The following is a 21,535-nucleotide window of genomic DNA, read 5'->3' as shown; positions in this document are numbered from 1 at the left end:
TGACCTTGCTTTTCATTGCTTCCTGTGCCTACAAAGTTTTTACATGTACTTTTATCAACGTTTTTGGTTTCCAACAGAACTTAATTTCTCACTAATATTTTAAGACTGTACTTGAAATATGATTTTTAAAGTGGTAATATAGCAATGTAATCACTTTATATCCATTTATATGAAGTGAATTTAACAGTAGATTCAAACTTGGGGTCCCCTAAAGTTGAGCCCAAACTGGGCTTTTGTGTGCTGTGACTTTGTTATAAGTCTGAAAAAAAGCTTGTGTATTTGAGATTATTTTGTTTTCTTCACCCATTCCTGGATAAAGGAAATGTCAGAAGTGGCTGCTTGTCCCAAACAAGGCAGATGGTGGATTACTTTCTGAAGGAGCTGGGCACAGGAGAGGAATATGTGGAAAAGTAAGGTGGTTGGGGTGAGGGGAACCACATGGCTCAGAAAACAGACCCAGTCCAAAAAGAAAATAGTTCTAGCTCTTGCAGAATGAGCTCTCTTTAAGACCCAAACGTGGGTGGCGGCTGTGGACTGGTATAATTTTGAGGGAGTGGTGGTAGGCGATTTGCATTCTGGGATAATGCGAGGGCAGCAGGATAGTGGAAGGAACTGAAGTTTAGAATCTGGAAACCTAGTGTGAGTTTCAGTCCTACCCTACACTACCTGTGTGACTTGGGGCAAGTCGACCTTTTTGAGTTTCAATTTCTTCATTTGTTTAATGATAAGACCAATATTATTGGCTTATCATCAGGACAAATTAAGTAATGTATGCAAAATTGCTTTGTAAGCTAGGATGTGCTATAAATGTCACTGGTGTAGAGCAAAGATAGTTACTGTTCAATTATTCCGAAGAGTGAACACACTTAGCTATCTACATTTCCTACCCTAGATTCCCTGACAAAATGGATTGATCGGGGTATACCAAGCATTACGGTCAACTCAATGATTAGGTTACCTCAGTTACGGCTTCCAAAACCAAAATGTAAACACACATCTAAGTCTGTTTGTTAATCTGTTAATGAGGTGTGACTCTTAATTGTTGTTTATTAAATGTGAGGCTTATTTATTGCAGAATTTGGAGAATCAGATCTGGAGGGAATCTTACCTAATTTCACTCTGCTTTCAATCAGAACTATATTAAATGTGAATTAGCCCTGACAGATGGTTGTTGGATTCTGTTTCTAAATTTTTTAAAGAAGATTTCACAGTTTTTCTCTAATTTCTTTTAGTAATTTGACAATTCTTATGCTGAGTTCTTCCTTAGAGCTGACCCAAATCTTAGTTGTAATTTTAAGGCCTTTCCCCTCTCCTGTCATTACTGAAGATGGAGAACAGCTGGTCTGCAACCTTATGCTAATCATCCTTTGCATATTTAAAGAAGAGTTACTCAGTTCCACTCCCTCGCTCCACCCCCTCCCACCACCGAATTCATCAGCTAGTATTCTCTGAATCATTCATGGTGATGACACCTATCTCCCGCCCCTCCCTCAGACACTTGGCTGTTTCAGGCAGCTGGGCAGAATGTGTTGTCACTGGCCACATGGACTTGGAGAGAATCTGGGCTGCTGCTTTCTTTCCTCTTTTATTTTATTCATAATCTTTGGCCTTCTAATAAATGATCAGAATAACCCTTAACAGTGTTTGATGGAGTTTTGCAAGGATACTTATAGAATCCTTTGAAAGTCAGACCTCCCCGATGACTTAGTGCACTCAGCCAGACATACCATTAAGCTGCTACTTTGCCTGCTAAAAATAACATTGATTGATATCTCTGCTTTATTGGACTTAATCTTGGAAGACATCGAGCTGAAACTCTCCTGAGTGCAGTGCGTGTTCAGAAGCACACTAACAGTTTGAAAGAGTTAATGGTTTCCCCAGTGCTCTAAGTTGTAGTCGGGAATAAGTAACCATTGAGGAGAATTGAGCTCATTAAGGTTATCCCGTGTAGTTTCAGAGTGGATCCTGTTTTTAATCTGAATGTGTATGCTTTTGTGTCTCTATAGGTTTATTACCCAGAACTCTTTGTCTGGGTCAGTCAAGAACCATTTCCAAACAAGGACATGGAGGGAAGGCTTCCTAAGGTAAGATCCTTAGATGCCATTTTGTTAACACTATTTTCAATATAGAAACAATTGTTTTAAAATATCAGAGCTTTTTCATTTGAATACCCATTATAGGCTGCTATAACAATCCATTAATCTGATACTATGATGACCTTGGAAAGAATGTACTTTTAAAAAATATCCTAAAGTCCTATGACTTAAAGTTCACATTATCTTCCTTCATAAATGAAAAATTTTCATTTAAAACATGGAATCAGTTTATCAAAGTACAGTGTACAGGTTTTAAATCTGTTCCATTTCTGGTTAGACAAACTCAAATACAATGATCAAACTAAAAGATTTCTTAAAAGTATAAGATGACTATTAATTGTCTGCTAATAAAGTCTGAAGGTCTGATAAGATTATCCATGAAGCAAAAGGGAGGAACAAAAAACTGTTACATTTCTTTCTTCTAATTAATTTTTCAGCCTAAAAACCATTTTTTATAAACGTGGTTTCATTGTTCTGACATCTTAGGTGTGGCAGTTCTCTGCCTCAAGAAAATTTGTAAAATTTATATTTTAGATTTTAGCATAATTTCTGAAACAAACAATAACAACTACTTACCAGTTTTTACTGTAGATACTGGACTTTGCCTCTTAGGGTAAATACTTACTTGACTTCAAGCGGGAAGAGTATACTTTTTAACCAATGACTTGCTGATTTTGCAGTTAAGAAAGAAAAACAGAATCCACTGAAAATAAAATTTCTATTTGAAAGTTTCATAAGTGTAATTGACTAATGGTGAGTCCTCCCCCAGCTGTTACTGGTATTTCAATGTTTAAGAAATTATTTTATTTACACTAAATAGTCTCAACAATTCCCTATCTTATACTGGCAGGCAGAAACTGAAGAGGTTGTATCAACTGGCAGTTTGCACTGAAAGAAAACAATCTTAAATCACTTTTAATCTTGCAGAGCATTTTTGAAGGTCAAGGTTGAAATCACTGGCAGGAAAGTAGGTGAACAAAATGGTTTGACCCTGCCTGAACTAGACTTGCACTGATTTGTAGAGCTGGAGTGGAAGAGAGCTAAAATAGTAGCGCTTTCCTTAAAAGACACCCACACCCCACCACCTCACCAGCAGCACACCAGCGGCAGCAGCAGTATAACCATAGACATTCATCACTGTGCCAGATCAGGGCATAATTCTCTTAAGGCAGCTGAGGGCAAGATATGAAAACAAAGCAAAGTATAGCCTTCACATTAGTTCTTGCCTCATTCAGGCATCCAGAGGTCCTCTCTCTTTGATACTGGTGACATAAACCAGAGGGGCAAGACTAGGCATAGTTCCTTGATGAGTTCAGTGGTGCCTCACCGTACCCTTAGAAAGCCAGCCCTGCTGTGCTAGGTCTTGTCCCACACAAAGACATGCTCCCAGGGGTGGGCACCGTGGATCATGGTATTCAGGTCTTCTGCTATTTTAAGTTCTTTCTTCTCTAAATATGTGAATAATATTTTAAGCATAGTGTTATTTGTTCTTTTTCCAGAAGTTCCCTTCTGGAAAAGCATATCTTTGTATAATTGTAGGAAAAATAATCTTGACTTACTTGGTCCAAAGCACATTATTAACTGGGGATTAATTTCCTAGTAGTCATCTGTCGGGAGGGCTGATCCACCCCGAGGCACATTAACTGGCGTGACTTTCAGGACGGCGGGGCTGTGGGAGCCACTGGACACATCTGCCCCCCAACCCCTAGCCTCTTGAATTACTCAAGTCCCTCAGCTCTGTTGGCACAAATACGTGCTGGATGATAGAAGAACCGTTTTTCCCATGGATGAACTTTTTTTGGCTTGAATTCTTACAAGGCCTGACTTCTGGATCTGGAGAAAGAAGACTTCTTTGTGTCCCATCTTCAAAATGCCTCCTCCACTTGTTGCAGAAGCCTAAAATTCCTTTAGTTGGGGCAGAAAGCCTATTATTTAAAAAAAAAAAATAGTGGGAGGGTGTGTGGATTGAAATCAGTCAGGGGAAGAGGATTGAAATCTAGTAAATGCAGGACTCCATAGGGAGAACGCACAGAACTCTGTCTCCTCAGGAGCATCTCTCTCCACGGGCATGTTGGGCTCCAGGCCCTCAGGGTGCTTCAGTAGCACACCTCCCTGTGGGCCCTACTACCATTGCCTCATGAGGGTCCAGTCTGTATGCTTGTCTTCCACACAGCAAGTTAATGAAGGGTGAGATGGGCAGGGACTGTTTCTGTTTCTGTTTCAATCTCTCTCTAAGCTTAAAATCGAATAGAGTACTCCAGCCATAGTAGGCACTCAGAAAATGAATAATTAATGAAGAAATGTATATTATCTGGGACCTTGAAACAGAAAAAATGGTAAAAATGGTAAATTCAAATCTGAAATAATCGTCACTTTCTTTTTTTCTGGAAGTGCCTCTTCCCAAATCCCTAGCTCTTCCTTTTGTTTTGTTGTGTATGTTTCATGGAGGTAGAAGATTAGTACTGAGACTGAGATTTAAATAGAGAGATACACTAACGTTCTGTATATTCACTTTTGAACAGAGTAAGTCTGAACTGGAGCAGTTTTAAGGCAAGCTGTGTAAAGACTATAATTGTTGAGTTAACATTTATCAACTTTTGGTTTTCCTTCTTTTCTTGCCTGTGACAATTAACAGCCATTGAACTCTTCATTTGTCCAAAACCTAAGTTTGTCCTATCCTGAACCATGGTAACTGGTTGACTGTGGGGTGAGGTGGAGTCGGGCTGGCAGCATTATTTTAAAGACACTGGGATTACAGTGGATTTCCTTTTTTTTAAAAATTTTGGGATTGTGTACCAAGATTCCAAGATTGAAATTATTTTCACAACTGCAAGTAACTACCCAATATTATGCTTTTGGAAATTGAATCTAGACCCTTAAGGGTGTGTGAGTGGTCAATTATATTTTTATTAATTTTCTGGTTTGGTCCCATTGGTATTTAATGATAGCAAAACAACCTCTAAAATCACAACCTAAGATTGGAGTATTGAAGTACATCATGGTTATATACGTGCAAAAAATGCTGTATGCTCTCAAAGTCCGAGACTTTTAAGTAAAAAATTGAGGCATACCAGATGTTCAATATGGAAAATCTGTACAGTACTTACTTACCGTACAGTAAGTACTTACTTACTTTTTAAAGTTGAATAATCTGTTGCATTTAGTTCACCCCTGGGTTGCTGAAAATATTTATTCAATTTCAAGTTGTTTGGAAGTTACTGGTTTCTGAATTCTTAAAAAGAAATTCAGATGTGTTAATTTATAGGCCACAAAGTAAGATTATCACTTTAATCCAAGTACTTTACATCTAGTCAAACTGGCTTATTAAAACTGTCTTATTAGAACATGTGACTTGAGCAAAAAAAAAAAAAAAAGCCCACGTTTTAAAACCACAAAGGATAATTTCTTCCAAGAAAATGTCAGTAATTAAAACTCCAGAGTTCAGCTAAAAGAGAGACCATCGTCACATCTTCACTGTGTTCATACCTGTACAGGGCATAAAATCCATCTGTTGTAAATTAATACCTTTATTGTGCATCATGTGGGCAGGTGTGCTTCACTGTGCTGTGCTTCTGCTGTCTGGTTGTGATGGAGAGCTCCTCTCCACTGTTGGCGCTGCAGCAGTGTGTCCGGGAAGCCACGTGGCGGCGGATCAGTAGTCACACTGAGATTGAGTTATTCTAGTCAGAAACACAAAAACCTTACTCATCAGGATTGTGAGGAGAGACTTAGAATAGCCCCAGTCAGTCTAGATGGGCTCAATCTCACTCTCTTCTGGCCTTGGTTTCCCCACTAGCCCCCACTTTCCTACGACCGCTGTCTGGGCACCCTCACATTATTTCTCTCCCAGACAGACACTTCCCATCTTTGGTAGCCACTTCTGTCATGCGCCAATTGCACATAGAATAAGCCATACATAGATAAGATGTATGCAAGTTGAGATACGTTTTTAAATATTTTTATTACATATTAGATTGTTAACTCTTCTTCATCACACCCACTGGACTCTTTTTTTTTTTTTAAATTATCAACTGACACTCCTGTGAGTATCTATCACCCAGTCTAAGGTTGGGTCCTATGTGATACTAGAAACTGTCCCAAGAAACCTGACACTGGGGAATGCTGCCTCACACATGGCTGGCACCACCGTAACAGAAGCACTTCATTCTACTGAAGCAAAGGTGGCCAGTGTTTAATTACTTTATTTCCTCACAGACCTAATATTTACATTCAGGTGAACTGTGTTTAATATGTAAACTCTGTTTTGCAAAACAGCAAGAGTTCAAGGGTATAATGTGGGCTGGGCAGGAAAAGCAAAATTTTAAAAAATGGTTTCAGAAGCATGACTAATTTTGTCTTTTATGTGTGTCTGTCTGTGTGTGGGTCTGCCTGCTTTGCAGGGAAGACTTCCTGTCCCAAAGGAAGTGAACCGCAAGAAGAACGATGAGACAAACGCTGCCTCCCTGACTCCACTGGGCAGCAGTGAACTCCGCTCCCCAAGAATCAGTTACCTCCACTTTTTTTAATCGTAACACCTCCATTTGTATTACATATGGTGTATGGGTATTGATGAGGTCATGGTATCATATATGGGATTTTTTTCTGTGTAAATCATCAAGTATAAGAAGAAACTATGGGACTCTGAGCCTTGCTTTAGAGAATTTACAGTGGACAAATAGGTATCATCAAACCAGTTTTTAATCATTCTGACTCAAGTGAAAACGCTCAGAATTTCACACTGTGAATCCACGTTTACAACCCTTACAGGTGGGCCTTCAGGCCTGGTTCGCTACAACAATGTCTTCCACAACTCAAACTCCCACCGCGCTCACACAACCGGTCCACTCCTGCCTTTTCACTCACACAGCTCCCGACTGCTTCTTGCAGAGGCTGAGAGTCCCCCCCTTTTTTTTCATTTAGATGTAACAAACCTAGTAGTTTATGTTCATCAATTGTCTGTATATCTCTATATTTTATCCATGTACTCTTTTGATGTATAGAAGTAGTTTGAAACTCATTGTTTCCTTGTGGTAAGTGACCGAGATGCTGCCACAGGACCTGAGACACTGATGAATGGTGCTATTTTGGACTTTCAACATGCTCCTTGGCGAGGTAGCTCTGATGGAGTTATTTTTTATTTCCATGTTCTAAGAAGGTGTTGGTACTCTGTTTCCCTGAATGTTGTTCTCTAGACTGGATTGACTTGTTTTCCTTGTGTCTTCAGTGTGGCTTTCTTCCTCAGTGTTGTAGGTTGAGCGAATGCTACCAGAGTGTGAGAGACGATTGTCTCGTTGGCTGGCACTCACGGACATGCAGTCACGGTAGCGGGAGCAATCACAAAACTGTAATTTACTTACCAAATCTCTTCCTTTCCGTAGCCTCGCCTGCCTGACTTAGAGAAAGAAAAGCAATAATTTTACAGGCATTTTGAGGTGTCTCTTTGGGTTCTTTCTGTTTGAAAGGATATTTGTCGAAAAAAAGAGCAAAACCGTTTTAAATAAACTCCCCCTGGAAAAAAACCCAAAACACTGGCATCTGAGTAGGAATATGAAAATGACACCTTTTCCAAATATTAAATTGGAAAACAATGTCTACAAAATCATGATACTTTTTTTAAAAGGCAGAGCATTCTTTTTTCGGCAATTTTGATAAGCAAGGTGTAGATTTACATTTTTGTCCTTGCTCCCAACGAAATGGATAAACAAAAATAAATTACCATCTACTCATGGAATGTTGTTGTGTTAGCCAGTCTGAAAGCCCACCTTAATTTTTATATAACTGTCTTTAGCTCTTCTTTTGACAGGGCAGGCCTTGTTCTGAACTGTTTCGCTTCTGACTGTTAAACACCGATGACGCATGCACTGCACTTCTTCGTTTTCTTCTTGCTCCCCCATTGGCCTGAGTTTCTTGTGCATTACTCCTCTCCCTCCTTCGTTAGAATAGGTATATCAGCTGTGTAAATAGAGCAAGAAAACAGTATTCTGCATCTGTGGCATTTATGTAGAGTTGCAGTTGTGTACTGCTGAAAATGCAGGCTTTTGTAACAGTGTGATCTTTACTGATGCACTCATGACAAGTACCCAATGTATTTTAGCTATTTTAGTAGTATTTGTTCAATAAATACGCAAGCTGTAAGGTAACTGTCTGATTTGGCTCATCATTGAAGAGGCCTAGTTTTGAATGTCTTCTCTGGTTCTTGCTAATTCATGTGTTTCCAGAGCCCCAGAAGTCAGGCCAGCAAACCCAAGGGCAAATATCAAAAGAGAGAGAATCAGCTCTGCCTTTCATGCGTTTTCCCTTTTGAGGATTTTATGAGATTAGGGGCTAGGCAGTGGCTCATTAAGATGGTATTTGCAGAGCTGCCTCTGGACACAAAGCAGAATTAGACCAAGATCCTTTTATTTCTACACTTTTTCTCCCTTCCAAGGCATTCCCATACGCTTCAAAACTTACTCTTTCTCACTCCTTGCCATTAAGACCCACTCTGTGGTATTCTTTAAGACCCACTCTGTGGTATTCTTTTTCCCTGCCAAAAGAGATCTGACCTCCCTTCTTCATGGAATATTTGCACTTTTCCTCAGACAAAAAGCTTAAACTTTTGTAAGAGGATAAACATTTGAGACAGAATTTAAAGTCATTAAGGCTTAATTCATGTGTACCCAGATACCTGGAATCTACCAGATGATAAGGTGATGATGAGCAGAGCCTTCTAGAGGTCTCATGTGACCCTGAAACCTGGCAATTCAGGGGATTCACGCACTCCCTGTGCATGAGAAATGTCTTCTGGTTTCTCCTCATCCATTACGGGAGTGAAATTTTAACTTGGCTTGTACACAGGTTGCTTATTTGGCTGGTGGGTTCAGATATTGGAGTTTCACCTCAACAGAGACTAAGGAACAGACCTCTGAGACAAAAGCCAGAGAGAGAAAAAAGAGCTAAAGTTAACAGGTAACATTGCCCCTGCAGTGGGAGCTTAGCCTCTAGAGAGTGGGCATCAGATTCTCTCTGAGAAATCTTGGTTCTTGATATGTGTGTTATGTCAGGAAGGACTTTTACATTTGGGGGCTATTGAGCTTAACTTGAAATTAATGCACATCTCAGATTTTGTTTAAGTTTCCTATTTACCCTCAATTTTTAATCTTATTAAGAGAAAGGAGCCTTAGGGCAGAACCAAATTCTAACTAACTGCTTACCAGATCATTAGAATTTCATTCTGAAGGAAAATTCTTAAAAATGACACACCACCATTTTGAGTATTAACCTCTTGATATAATAAGGGAAGTCCTTCTTAAATTTAATTACCTTTTTAAATTTTTTTTTATTAAAAAAAAGAAAAAAACCATCATCTGAAGACTTACGTGGAGCTGGAGAATCTGCTCCCAATACAGGTTAGTCCATGGCTGTTTGCAGGATGCCTCAGTTCTTCTACTCATGAGCCTCTCCCTAGTGCTGCTTGAGTGTCCCCATAACTTCTGGCTTCCTGAAGAGCAAGTAATTCAAGAGAAAGCTGGGAGCAAGCTAAAATGCCATGACCTATTATCAGAAGTCACCATCATCTATCAATCATATTCTATTCATTAGAAGCAAGTCACTAAGTATAGCCCACACTCAAGGATGAAGGAAATTAGTTTCTACCTCCTAAAAGGAATACCAAAGAATTTATGGACATATTTTAAAAATAGCACATGATCTGAAGTTGAAGAGCTCAAGGTAATTATAGGTCAGGGTCTGGAAGTAAGAAGGGCTGAAACTAGCATCACAGCTACTTCTTTCTATTGAAAATTTTTTACAGTCCTTGGAAGCGGCGTATGAGGAGAGCATCCAGGAACTATAATACTGGGATTCCATAGCCTCCATTTATTAATCCAAGTTCAATTAGACCCAATACTAATATTTAGAGAATGTTATGAGAAGCTATAAAAACAGGGGAGCTGGAATAAATGATGTTTAAAGTTCCATCCAACTCTTTGGATTGTGGAGGTTGCTGATGACAATTCCTCAGCCTCCAGAAAGCTTGAAGTAATGATTGACTCTGCACTTTAAACTTGAAAGATTCGTGTGAGGATCCAGCAATGTTTTGTGAAGCATTATAAGAAGTGGAGAGATAGCTGGGCTCACTTCAGAAGACCCAAATTTTGATTCAAGACTGCTTTGTTCTCTCACCAGAGGCAAACATATCACCAGGTTGCCTTTGGGAGGAGACTGCTAACAACCATTGAGCAGACATAACCTGGAGATTTGTTTTGCAATGTGTTGTATAACAATGTTGATTTAATTGCCTCAGGCGATTTCACATGAAAATCCAGGTAGAAAAGTGGAAAATATAGCAACAGTGGGATTGGAGGTGAATAGCTGCCTCCACCTGTGGATGAGGCATGTCCTCTCTTTTATCAAACTCTCATCACCTCTTTTCTTATATCCTGTCTGCTTCATTTATTTATATCATCTGCTTGCCTCTGTTGGTATGGCAGTTAGCAACACTAATCATCTGGTTTGGGGAGGACAGTGCTGCACTTATTTTCACCAACAAAGGGCCAGGGGACGTTTTGCACTCATTTTTTGATAGCAGGAACACTTACAGGATCATGAACACCACATTGGAATCAGAGGTTCCTCAATGCTACTCAAAACTTCTCTGCTGCAATTCCAACTCTACCTCCCTGGGGCCTCGTTAGAATCCTTTGATTATCCTCCTCCAGGGATTGAGATCACATGATAAACAATCTTGGATTGGGTCAGGTTAAGCTATATACAGGTATGATAAATTCATAATTTTCAAACTGCGGTATGTGTACCTAAGGCTTTTCACGGATTGCATACTCAGGACAATTTTCAGTAAATTAATTTCCAGATCCTCTATATACACTATACTCTTTCCTTAAATTGATCTGCTGAGAATGAGTCTTTGTTCATACTGTTTCTTTTCCCACAGAAAAAAGATATAGGCTACCCATCCCAAATCTTAATACATTGCTCTTAATGTGACACCAAAAACCTCAGATGTAGCAAACAGAGGAAAGGTTTGATGATTAATCATAAAACCATAAGAGCCTTGGGCTTTTGCCTCTTATAGACATGTTAAAGCTGATTATGATGTTAGATAACATAGAAATTGGGTGTTTGGACTCACAAATAGATTTTCAGAATTCAGATGTATGATAAAGTGGAGTGATGGTAACAATTTTTTTTTTTTTTTACGGCTTTTTGTTTTTCTCTTCCTGACTCTTGTCAAAGAATTTCTTGCTCTTGAGGGAAAGCCATGGGAGAGTGAAACAAAGAAAATTCGTAGAAGGCACTGAATGCCAAAAATGTCTTCTTACATATAATTATAATCAATTATTTCCCATTATTGTCAATATCCTTCCCTAGGATGTATCTTGACTGGGAAAAAAAGTAACTTGGAAGAGCTAAAGCAGTATAGATTTGCCATGCTGATTATTTTAAATGTAACCAGAATGCCTTTTGGGAATGCCAAATTTTTATAAGATGCAGTAGACAGATAGAACCCAAGGATAAAAACTTTCACATGGTTCTTTCAGATTTGATGTGCATTCATTAATAAAGTTGTCAGAACCCATTGTATCAAACCATAACATGAAACATTTATTCAATTTTATTCAATTCTTGTCTTAGTCTATTTTCTGTTGCTGTAACAAAACACTGGACTGGATAATTTATTTTAAAAAAGAAACATTCGGCTCATGGTTCTGGAGATTGGGAAGTCCAAGAGCCTGACATTGGAATTTGCTCAACATCTGGTAAGGGCCTTCTTGCTGCCTCAAATTGTGATAGAAGGGTGGAAGGGCAAAAAGTGCATTTCAACTCAGGTCCCTCCTCTTCTTATAAAGCCTTGGGTCCCATCATGGGGTCTACTCCATCAACATATGAATTTGAGGATTAATTTTTCAACATATGAAACTTGGGGAACATACTCAAACTATAGTTGTTTCTACCATTTTATCTTATAACATATTTCTTGTTTAATCATTCTCCAAAGCCAGTCAGCAGTATTCAATGCCCGTACATAATTTTACTACAGATACACCATGCCTTTTATCATTTTCCTGCTTTATATGAGAAATAGTGTATTGGTCATCTTGTTTTTATAACTTAAACATGGAAAAATCAATTATATTAGATCTTTATCTTAATTGTTTTTAGTGATCAGTTTCACAAGATATACTTTTAGTTCTCATTGATTTTTATAATATTCCTCAAAATAGCTATTTGAATTGAAGAATGAAAAACTTTTTCGGACAGAAAGTGTATCTGATTTGGCTGACTGGTTTGACAGTGAAGACTGGCCCTGCCAATGAGGTTTTATGACAGATATTTTTCATAAATGAGCTAAATCTGCAACTCCAAATTAGTGGCAATACATTTAAAACAAGAAATAAGATCAAAGCATTTTATCAAAAAACATTGTTTTGGCAAACATGTAATAAAACTAAAAATTTGTTTGATTTTCCTGCCATTTCTGGTGATATGGGTTTTAAAAGGTGGGCCTAAGTACAAGTGTTACAGCCCAATTAACAATAATTGGATGAATCTTAGTAAAGCTCTCTTGGTATACTTCCCAGAAATTGAGAAAGTAAATTATTCAAATTGCTGGAGAACAAATCTCTTTGCTAGTCAGGTGCTTCCTAGTTCACTGTTTAAAAGAAATGAAGAAGGACTTTATCAAATTGTCATGTGCCCGAAGATTACAAATATTTTTGCTAATAGACCATTATACAAATGTTGACATATAACATAGAAGGAATTCAAAGAACTGAATTACATTGCTATAATAAAACACTCTCAATTCCTTCAACTTACATCTATAAAAACAAAAAAAAATAGAAGTAGAATTGATACTGACCCCTTATTTCAGCAGTAAGTAATGTTCATTTACAGATAAAGGAACTAACTGAAAAAAGTTTATCATCTCATTAAAGGATGCATTTGCAATATAATTTTACTTTTTGTGTTTAATAATATGTTTATGTTTAATCAGTAGTGTATTGATAATAATTCAATTGCATAAATTTTTTTAATGTTCAGAGCTTTATGGTAACAAAATAAAAGTAAAAAATTGAATTTAGGTATATTTCAATTGCGGATACATGTGATAGCGTAAGCAGTATTTTCAAACAAAATTATGTTACATTAAGGTAAAGTTCTTTGGAGGAAGTTGAATAAAAATTTAAGTTCAAGTAGAAAAAGAAAGTCAGATTTCTAAAAGTTATGGAAGTATTTGTTTTGTTTTGTTTTTTAAAGAATGCAACACTTTGGGGGTGTTTACTTTTTTTTTTATTATACTTTCTGAAACTATTCCAATCAATAGAAAAAAAGGGAATCCTCCCTAACTCATTTTATGAGGCCAGCATCATCCTGATACCAAAGCTGGGCAGAGACACAACCAAAAAAGAGAATTTTAGACCAATATCCTTGATGAACATTGATGCAAAAATCCTCAATAAAATACTGGCAAACAGAATCCAGCAGCACATCAAAAAGCTTATCCACCATGATCAAGTGGGCTTCATCCCTGGGATGCAAGGCTGGTTCAATATACGCCAATCAATAAATGTAATCCAGCATATAAACAGAACCAAAGACAAAAACCACGTGATTATCTCAATAGATGCAGAAAAGGCCTTTGACAAAATTCAACAGCCTTCATGCTAAAAACTCTCAATAAATTAGGTATTGATGGGACATATCTCAAAATAATAAGAGCTATCTATGACAAACCCACAGTCAATATCATACTGAATGGGCAAAAACTGGAAGCATTCCCTTTGAAAACTGGCACAAGACAGGGATGCCCTCTCTCACCACTCCTATTCAACATAGTATTTGTTTTTAAAAATGGAATGATGGTGGGTTATCCATTTTCATGGTGTTTAGATTCAACTATATACATTATAGGAGAAATTCAACTTTCATTTTAACATGAAAACATTTATAATATGCCCCAAATTACATCCTTTAAAGTGTTTAAATTTATGATGAAAAACATTACTATTCATAAAAATTACATGACAGTACATACTTTAATACAATTCTTATAGGGGATATAAAAGCAAAAGAGTTTGAAAACCTCTGAGCTAGAAAAGAAACCTAGGTGCTATGTTTTGAGGAAGTCACTCCTGGACAGAAATACTTCCCATCTAGTCTCAATGCCTGAAAATTTGTCCCATTAATTCTCTTTGATAGAAGCCCTGAAGGGCACTGGCCATTAATTTACTATACCGCGGGGACCAAGACCCTGAGGAAACAGCACCAGTGAATTTTGATGGAAGGAGAAGGGAAAGAAAGGTCCAGACTCCCGGTCAGAGGTCAAGCAGGACAGGCTGGATGGCTTGGAGGCACTGACCACACAGGGGAGTGATGAAAGAGGGTCCCAGAGAAGATGTTTTCCTGGGCTGCAAGTTCAATGAGTGTATAAAAGAAAGACTGGCAACTCTTCTTAGAGCCTTCACATCATTCCTCCTTGACACAGTCAAATCTTTTTAATGCTACTTTTTTTTTATTTCTCCAGATTCTTCATCACATCTCTATCCAGCATATTCAAAAGGGCTGAGTCAATTATTCCTCCCATAGGAGAAGGGGGCACAAGTCAGTGAGAGAAGTGGGATTATACCTCAGGTCGCAACCCTGTAGTACTTGAGATCCCAGTACACCTAAGAAAAGCCTATACAACAGCAAGCAGCTCATGAATCAGGGCAGAAAAAGAGTGTCATCTTTTCTTTTATTGCATGTCTCCATTAGGCTTCCTTCTGAACATAACTTCATAGAAGGAATATGAAATTAATCTATTCCCTTGCACAGTACACGGTGCCATTAATGCATGGCTTAGCACCAGGAGATCCATGTGGCTATGTGAAAGCCTCATAGAAAGAGAATTCTAATCGCTTCTCGGCCTTTTGGCTAAGAACAAGTGTAGTGGAGAATTCTAAGAATGCATTAATTTGCTGATTTCAAGTTGAGCAGCTTTATTTATTAGCTGCAACCTTTCTGAGTGCAATGCTGCTATTAATTTCCACCAACACATTGGTCCCAGCTGAGCTCAGGGCTGCACAGAATGAGCTGGCTCTTTCTCCAATGCAATAACCTTTCACATCCTGCTCCCCTTGTCCTTTTAACAACCTCAGTTCCTTTAGGCAGTTTTTCTGTGACTGGTTTTCTGGGACTTTCACCACCACTATTGCCCTCTTACACAAACTCTTGTTTGCGACTGACCCAGCTTCCTTTTAAAAATGATAGCTGAGGCCTGGAAGAAATCAATGACAGAGACATCCACTGGAGGAACACACTGTATAGTGCTGTGGTTGTTAGGGGGTTCTAAGACATAACTAAGTAGAAGGGAGTTATGAGTCCTAGTAATGTCTAAACAGCTGCTCTAGAGCCCCAGGTGCTCTATTCTACCTATCACTTCGGGTAGTCCCAATCCTGAGCCACATCTCCAGTAGGGTCCTATATTAGTCTGTTTTCACACTAATTCAGGTAATAAGGAACTACCTGAGATTAGGTAATTTATGAAAAAAAGTGGATTAATTGACTCACAGTTCTGCAGGCTTAACAGGAAACATGATTGAAAGGCCTCAGGAAACTTACAATTATGGTAGAAGGCAAGGGGCAAAGGCAAAGGTGACAAGAGAGAACGAGTGAAGCAGGCGAGTGCCACACACTTTTAAACCATCAGATCTTGTGAGAACTCTATCACGAGACAGCACTAGGGCAATGGTGATGGTGAAAAACCATTACAAATTACCCCCATGATCCAATCAGCTCCCACCAGGCCCCACCTTTAACACATTGAGATTACATTTCCACATGAGATTTGGGCAGAGACAAAGAGCCAAACTGTACCAGCTCCTAACTGTAGTGCTGGTCCCAGTGCTGGTCTCAGGCACCCTGAAAAAAGGGGCGACAGTCACTTCTTTTCTTGGGGGCCATAGACCACCTCCTGTTTTCTCTTTTCCCTGGGCTTTGTGACAATGTAACTGGATATCTGGGAGAAGGGAGTAGGCAAGGAACCTCATCAGGTCTACTTAGGGGCTGTCTCACTGGCTCATTCCTTAAAATCCCAGGGCTAGTTTCTGAAAAGCAAATGTTCGTCACAAAGCAGAGGAGTGCTGCTTTCTAGGACAGAGAGGTAACTGGAACATTCCAATTTGTCATTAATAGCTAGGATTTGCTTTGTCGGATGTGATAATGAGGGGGTATTTGATGTGAGTTCTTGAGGAGGACAATTAGCTCAGAGGGACATTAAAAAAGTGTGATAGCAGCACCCAGGAAGGGTGTGAAAAATAGCTGCTTCCTTTTATTGCATGTGCAGGACACTTGAGGGGTTGTCATATATATCATTTCACGTATGGGCCTTCCACAACACTGTGAGGTCACCATGCTTGTCTCAGTTGAGGGATAATTAATTGCTCAGAGTGAAATATCTTATCCAGGATGGCAGAGCTAATCTTTACCTATTCCATGCTACCACTTAGGAAACCTAACCTTGCCATTCAAACTTCCCCTTTTTTCATGACCTTTCTTACGGTATTAGAAGAAACATTAGAAACTAAGAAAAGTAGTCTCCAGAGAAACAGAACCAATAAGATTTATTATAAGGTACTGGTACACACAATTATGGAAGATGAGAAGTCCCATGATCTGCCATCTTCAAGCTGGAGACCCAGGAAAGCTAGTGTTGGTGTTTGAAAGCCTAAGAACCAATGGTGTAGATTTCAGTCCAGGTCTGAAGGCCTGAGAACCATGAGTACCAATGACAGAAGACTGATGTCCTAGCTCAGTTAGGTAGAAGGAAGATGATTCCAAATTCCTCTGCTTTTTTGTTCTATTCAGCTATCAATGGATAGGATAATGCCACTCACACTAGGGAGGGCCATCTGCTTTATTCAGTTTACCAATTCAAATGCTAATCTCTTCCGGAAAGACTCTCACAGACACACCTGAAAAGAATGTTTAATCAGACATCTGGGACCAGTCAAGTTTACAGATAAAATTAACCACCACACTTCCCTCACATGTAAACTTGCTCTCAAAAAGTATATGTAATTCTTTCAACATAAGAACTGAAAACACTTATCTTGGTTTTTATAAATGTATTTGTATAGCAGAAATCCTTAAACCAAAGAATAGGGTGCTAATGGTGAGATTTCAGGCAACAAAGATGGGAATTAAGAAACATGGGGCAGGATTTTACCACTACATACATGGCAGAGAAGTTGTGGTTTCTCTGAGCCTGACTTTCAGTAGAGTGGTGTCAGCCAATTGTTCCTGGGCAGGAGCACTCATGGCAGAAAAGCTTTTTCCCCTAGATTCCAGACTTCTTTGGTGTATTTATGAAGTGGATGTGTGCACCATCTGGTTGGGACATCTGTCATTGTGCTGATCTGCAGGGCTGATTCAACTAATCTGGCTGGTTAGGTGACTGTCCCCATTCTCCCTCACTATTCCACACAGCTTCCTCCCAAAGTGGTGTGGCAATTTGAGCAAGAAGGCCACTCCCTGGTCAAGGACACCTATCAGCTACACACAGAGAAACTTCTCTGGCTTGTTTTGTTGAAAAACTAATAGTGGACAAAAACAAATGACCTTTTACTTTTTGAAGGAAGGAATTGAAGTGACAGCTTTTTGTTCTTCCATGTCCCATACTATGCCTTTGTAAGACATAAAAAGAGACAGCCTTTGTCCCAAAACTCTAGGCATGACAGAAGCAGCTATTCTCAAAGCTCACACCTGACTCCATCTCTGATACGGTGTTATCTGGGCTCCATCCTCTCTAGTCAGCCTGCATCTTCCTTGTTCTTATGGTGAAGTGGGGAGAGGGACTTTGTCCTGCTGGATGACTTAAGACCTTCTTCTGATAACAGGCATCAATGCTACAACTCCCACCTCAGTCATCTTCATAATCTCAGGCCAATGGGTATTCCTGACACTTCTCTTTCTAATAGTGAAATGTCAAGAACAGAAAGCGTTACATATAGTGATTCTGAGAATTACCAGTCTTTCCTCCATCCATGATTATTTATGTTAAGGAAGTTAATGATGATAACTCTGGGCCAGCCAATGATGTTTACGTAGAAAGTATCTGATTAGATAAGGCATAAGTCACTACCTGAGCAGAAAAATGGAGACTAATGTGGGAGGGATTTTCCCCTTTCTGCAGTCCCACATGATTTAGCTAGAAGTCAGAAGCAGCATTGGCCCTGCTCTTAACCAGCTGCTCTTTTATCTTGACAAGATTTTTTTTCTCATTTGTTGTATAGAAAGAATAATACCTACTTGTCTATTGGAAAGGTGTGCTATGAGAATGGAAGGCGTGTTCCCAGAGTGGTGGGTGTGTGGGTTGTGCATTTTTCTTGACCACTAAATGAGAGGTGAAGGAATGAAGGACGGATATGGGAAAGGGTGGCAGGCCTGTGGCAATCATCCAGGTAGACAGCCTAGGAGATGGAATATGGGAAAGGTCAAGATGGTGGAACTGGCAGGGGCAGGAACAGGAAAGAAGGCAGAAAAAAAAAATTCAAACAGGTGACATTGTGTGTCAACTGCAGAAAGTCCTTTGGGAGATGAGGAGAGGAGAAAATAAAAACAAATCTACAACCTGCATCCAATTTTGTTCTTGTAAGTACAGGAGAAATAGAGATAGAAGGCCAAGAGCAGAGGCAGCTTCCATGGGCTGGGTTGTGTGGAGTCAGGAAGCAAATGGCAGGAAGATCTTCTCTATTCCAGAGTGGGTGCATGTCAGTATGATGGCCCACAAAAGTGTGATGTGGAAAGCCTTGCTACTGCTCAATTTGATGAGCCCTGGGAGCTATGTTTTCCATCTTATTCCTATAAACAGAAAATTTGAGGAGGGTCTCACACAAGTAGAAATGCCAAGTTCACTTTGAGCATTAGCGGGAGAAACAGGACCAGAATTTTTGGGAAAACTATGAAAGGAACAACTAAACCTATTTAAACCAAAGCTTCAGGAGTGGGATGATGAATGCAGAAAACTTTAATCATCACAGATAAAGCATCTTCTTGGGAGATAGTCTTTGGTAAAAAAAAAAAAAAAAAAAAAAAAATTCATGTAATTTCAGTCATGAGGAGTCTATTCCAAGTGTTGAAGATCATGGCACAATAACAGGGCAGCTGGGATGGCTGGCATTTTCAAGAACTTGGCATAGAAGGATTGGAGCTGAGCAGAGTACCTGTACCCAGAATACAAATAAACTACCTGGGATGATAAAAGAAGCAGAGGCACTAAAAGGACTTATGGGGGAAGGAGATAGATAAGGAGTAAAGGTGATGTGTGCAGAAAAATAAACCTCAATAAAGACAGAATATTCACATGAAGATGAACAATAAATCCATAATTAGAAGGTGGCTCCTGTTGAAGAAAAAAGCTGGGAAATATCAGCCATATCAGGGAGTAAACCAAGCTCTTATTCTGGGAAGAAGCCAACCTGGAATGAGTAGAAAAGGATGAAAGTGCCCTAGCAGAAGTTGCAGCAGGTAGAATATCAGGCAGAGGATGTCAGGAAGAAAAAAGGAAAATGAGAACCTGTACTCAGCTTTAGAAAGGGCAGAGGAAAAGTTACATGATCATATTGATCAGTGCAGAAAAATCATTTGATGGAATTCAAAACCCATTTATGAAAAAAAAAATTCTAAGAAAAATAGAAATAGAGGGGAATTTTCTCAACTGGATAAAAAGCATCTATAAAAAACTACAAAATTACACTTAATAGTAAAAGACTGAGGGTATTGCTGGCAAGATGGCCGAATAGGAACAGCTCTGGTCTGTAGCTCCCAGCGAGATCAACGCAGAAGGTGGGTGATTTCTGCATTTCCAACAGGTACCCCATTCATCTCATTGGGACTGGTTAGACAGTGGGTACAGGCCATGGAAGGTGAGCAGAAGCAGGGTGGGGTGTCACCTCACCTGGGAAGCACAAGGGGTTGGGGAACTCCCTCCCCTAGGCAAGGGAAGTGATGAGGGGCTGTGCTATGAGGAACGGTGAACTCCGGCCCAGATACTACGCTTTTCCCACAGTCTTCACAACTGCAGACCAGGAGATTCCCTCTGGTGCCTACGTCACTAGGGCCCTGGATTTCAAGCACAAAACTGGGTGGCCGTTTGGGCAGAAACCAAGCTAGCTGCAGGAGTTTGTTTGTTTGTTTGTTTGTTTTTTCATACCCCAGTGGTGCCTGGAATGCCAGCAAGACAGAACCGTTCACTCCCCTGGAAAGGAGTCTGAAGCCAGGGACCCAAGTGGTCTAGCTCAGCAGATCCCACCGCCATGGAGCCCAGCAAGCTAAGATCCACTGGATTGAAATTCTTGCTGCCAACACAGAAGTCTGAAGTTGACCTGGGCCACTGGAGCTTGGTGTGGGGAGGGGCGTCCACCATTACTGAGGCTTGAGTAGGCGGTTTTACCCTCACAGTGTAAACAAAGCTGCTGGGAAGTTCCAACTGGGCAGAGCCCTCTGAAGTTCAACAAAGCCACTGTAGCCAGACTGCCTCTCTAGATTCCTCCTCTCTGGGCAGGGCATCTCTGAAAAAAGGCAGAGCCCCAGTCAGGGGCTTATAGATAAAACCACCATCTTCCTGGGACAGAGGACCTGGGGGAAGGGATGGCTGTGGGCACAGCTTCAGGAGACTTAAACGTCCCTGCCTGACAGCTCTGAAGAGAGCAGCGGATCCCCCAGCACAGCGTTTGAGCTCTGCTAAGGGTCAGACTGTCTCTTTAAGTGGATCCCTGACCCCTGTGTCTCCTGACTGGGAGACATATCCCAGCAGGGGCTGACAGACACCTCATAGAGGAGAGCTCTGGCTGGCATCTGGCTGTGCCCCTCTGGGATGAAGCTTCCAGAGGAAGGAACAGGCAGCAATCTTTGCTGTTCTACAGCGTCCACTGGTGATACCCAAGCAAACAGGGTCTGGAGTGGACCTCCAGTAAACTCCAGCAGACCTGCAGCATAGGGGCCTGACTATGAGAAGGAAAACAAACAGAAAGCAATAACATCAACATCAACAAAAAGGACATCGACTCAGAGACCCCTTCCGAAGGTCACCAACATCAAAGACTAAAGGTAGATAAATCCACGAAGATGGGAAGAAACCAGCATAAAAAGGCTGAAAATTCCAAAAACCAAAACACCTCTTCTCTTCCAAAGGATCACAACTCCTTGCCAGCAAGGGAACAAAATTGGACAGAGAATGAGTTTGATGAATTGACAGAAGTAGGCTTCAGAAGGTGGGTAATAACAAACTCCTCTGAGCTAAAGGAGCATGTTCTAACCCAATGCAAGGAAGCTAAGAACCTTGACAAAAGGTTAACTAGAATAACCAGTTTAGAAAAGAACATAAATGACCCAATGGAGCTGAAAAACACAGCACGAAAACTTCATGAAGCATACACAAGTATCAATAGCCAAATCAA

The 21,535-nt window shown here is 39.9% G+C and overlaps 1 protein-coding gene and 1 long non-coding RNA gene across 6 annotated transcripts in view; one reads left to right on the top strand and one right to left on the bottom strand.

Moving 5' to 3' along the window:
• NREP (neuronal regeneration related protein) overlaps positions 1-8,236 on the top strand; it is a 28,965-nt gene extending 20,729 nt beyond the window's left edge. For all 5 annotated transcript variants that reach the window (XM_008952098.4, XM_057302323.2, XM_057302324.1 and 2 more), the window contains 2 exons: positions 2,007-2,084; positions 6,497-8,236. In XM_008952098.4, coding sequence (XP_008950346.1) covers positions 2,007-2,084; positions 6,497-6,622 — 204 coding nt within the window. In that variant the 3' untranslated portion in view covers positions 6,623-8,236. The remainder of the gene's footprint in view (positions 1-2,006; positions 2,085-6,496) is intronic.
• Positions 8,237-9,446: 1,210 nt separating this feature from the next.
• Positions 9,447-21,535, bottom strand: part of LOC117980345 (uncharacterized) — a 210,739-nt gene continuing 198,650 nt past the window's right edge. Inside the window, exon 4 of the long non-coding RNA XR_010112216.1 lies at positions 9,447-9,576. This is a non-coding gene — a long non-coding RNA (uncharacterized LOC117980345). The remainder of the gene's footprint in view (positions 9,577-21,535) is intronic.

This window comes from Pan paniscus, chromosome 4 (genome assembly GCF_029289425.2).
Source record: "Pan paniscus chromosome 4, NHGRI_mPanPan1-v2.0_pri, whole genome shotgun sequence".
Lineage (NCBI taxonomy): Eukaryota > Metazoa > Chordata > Mammalia > Primates > Hominidae > Pan > Pan paniscus.
The sequence above is the reverse complement of the archived record's forward strand: the minus strand, read 5'-3'. Positions and strand labels throughout refer to the sequence as shown.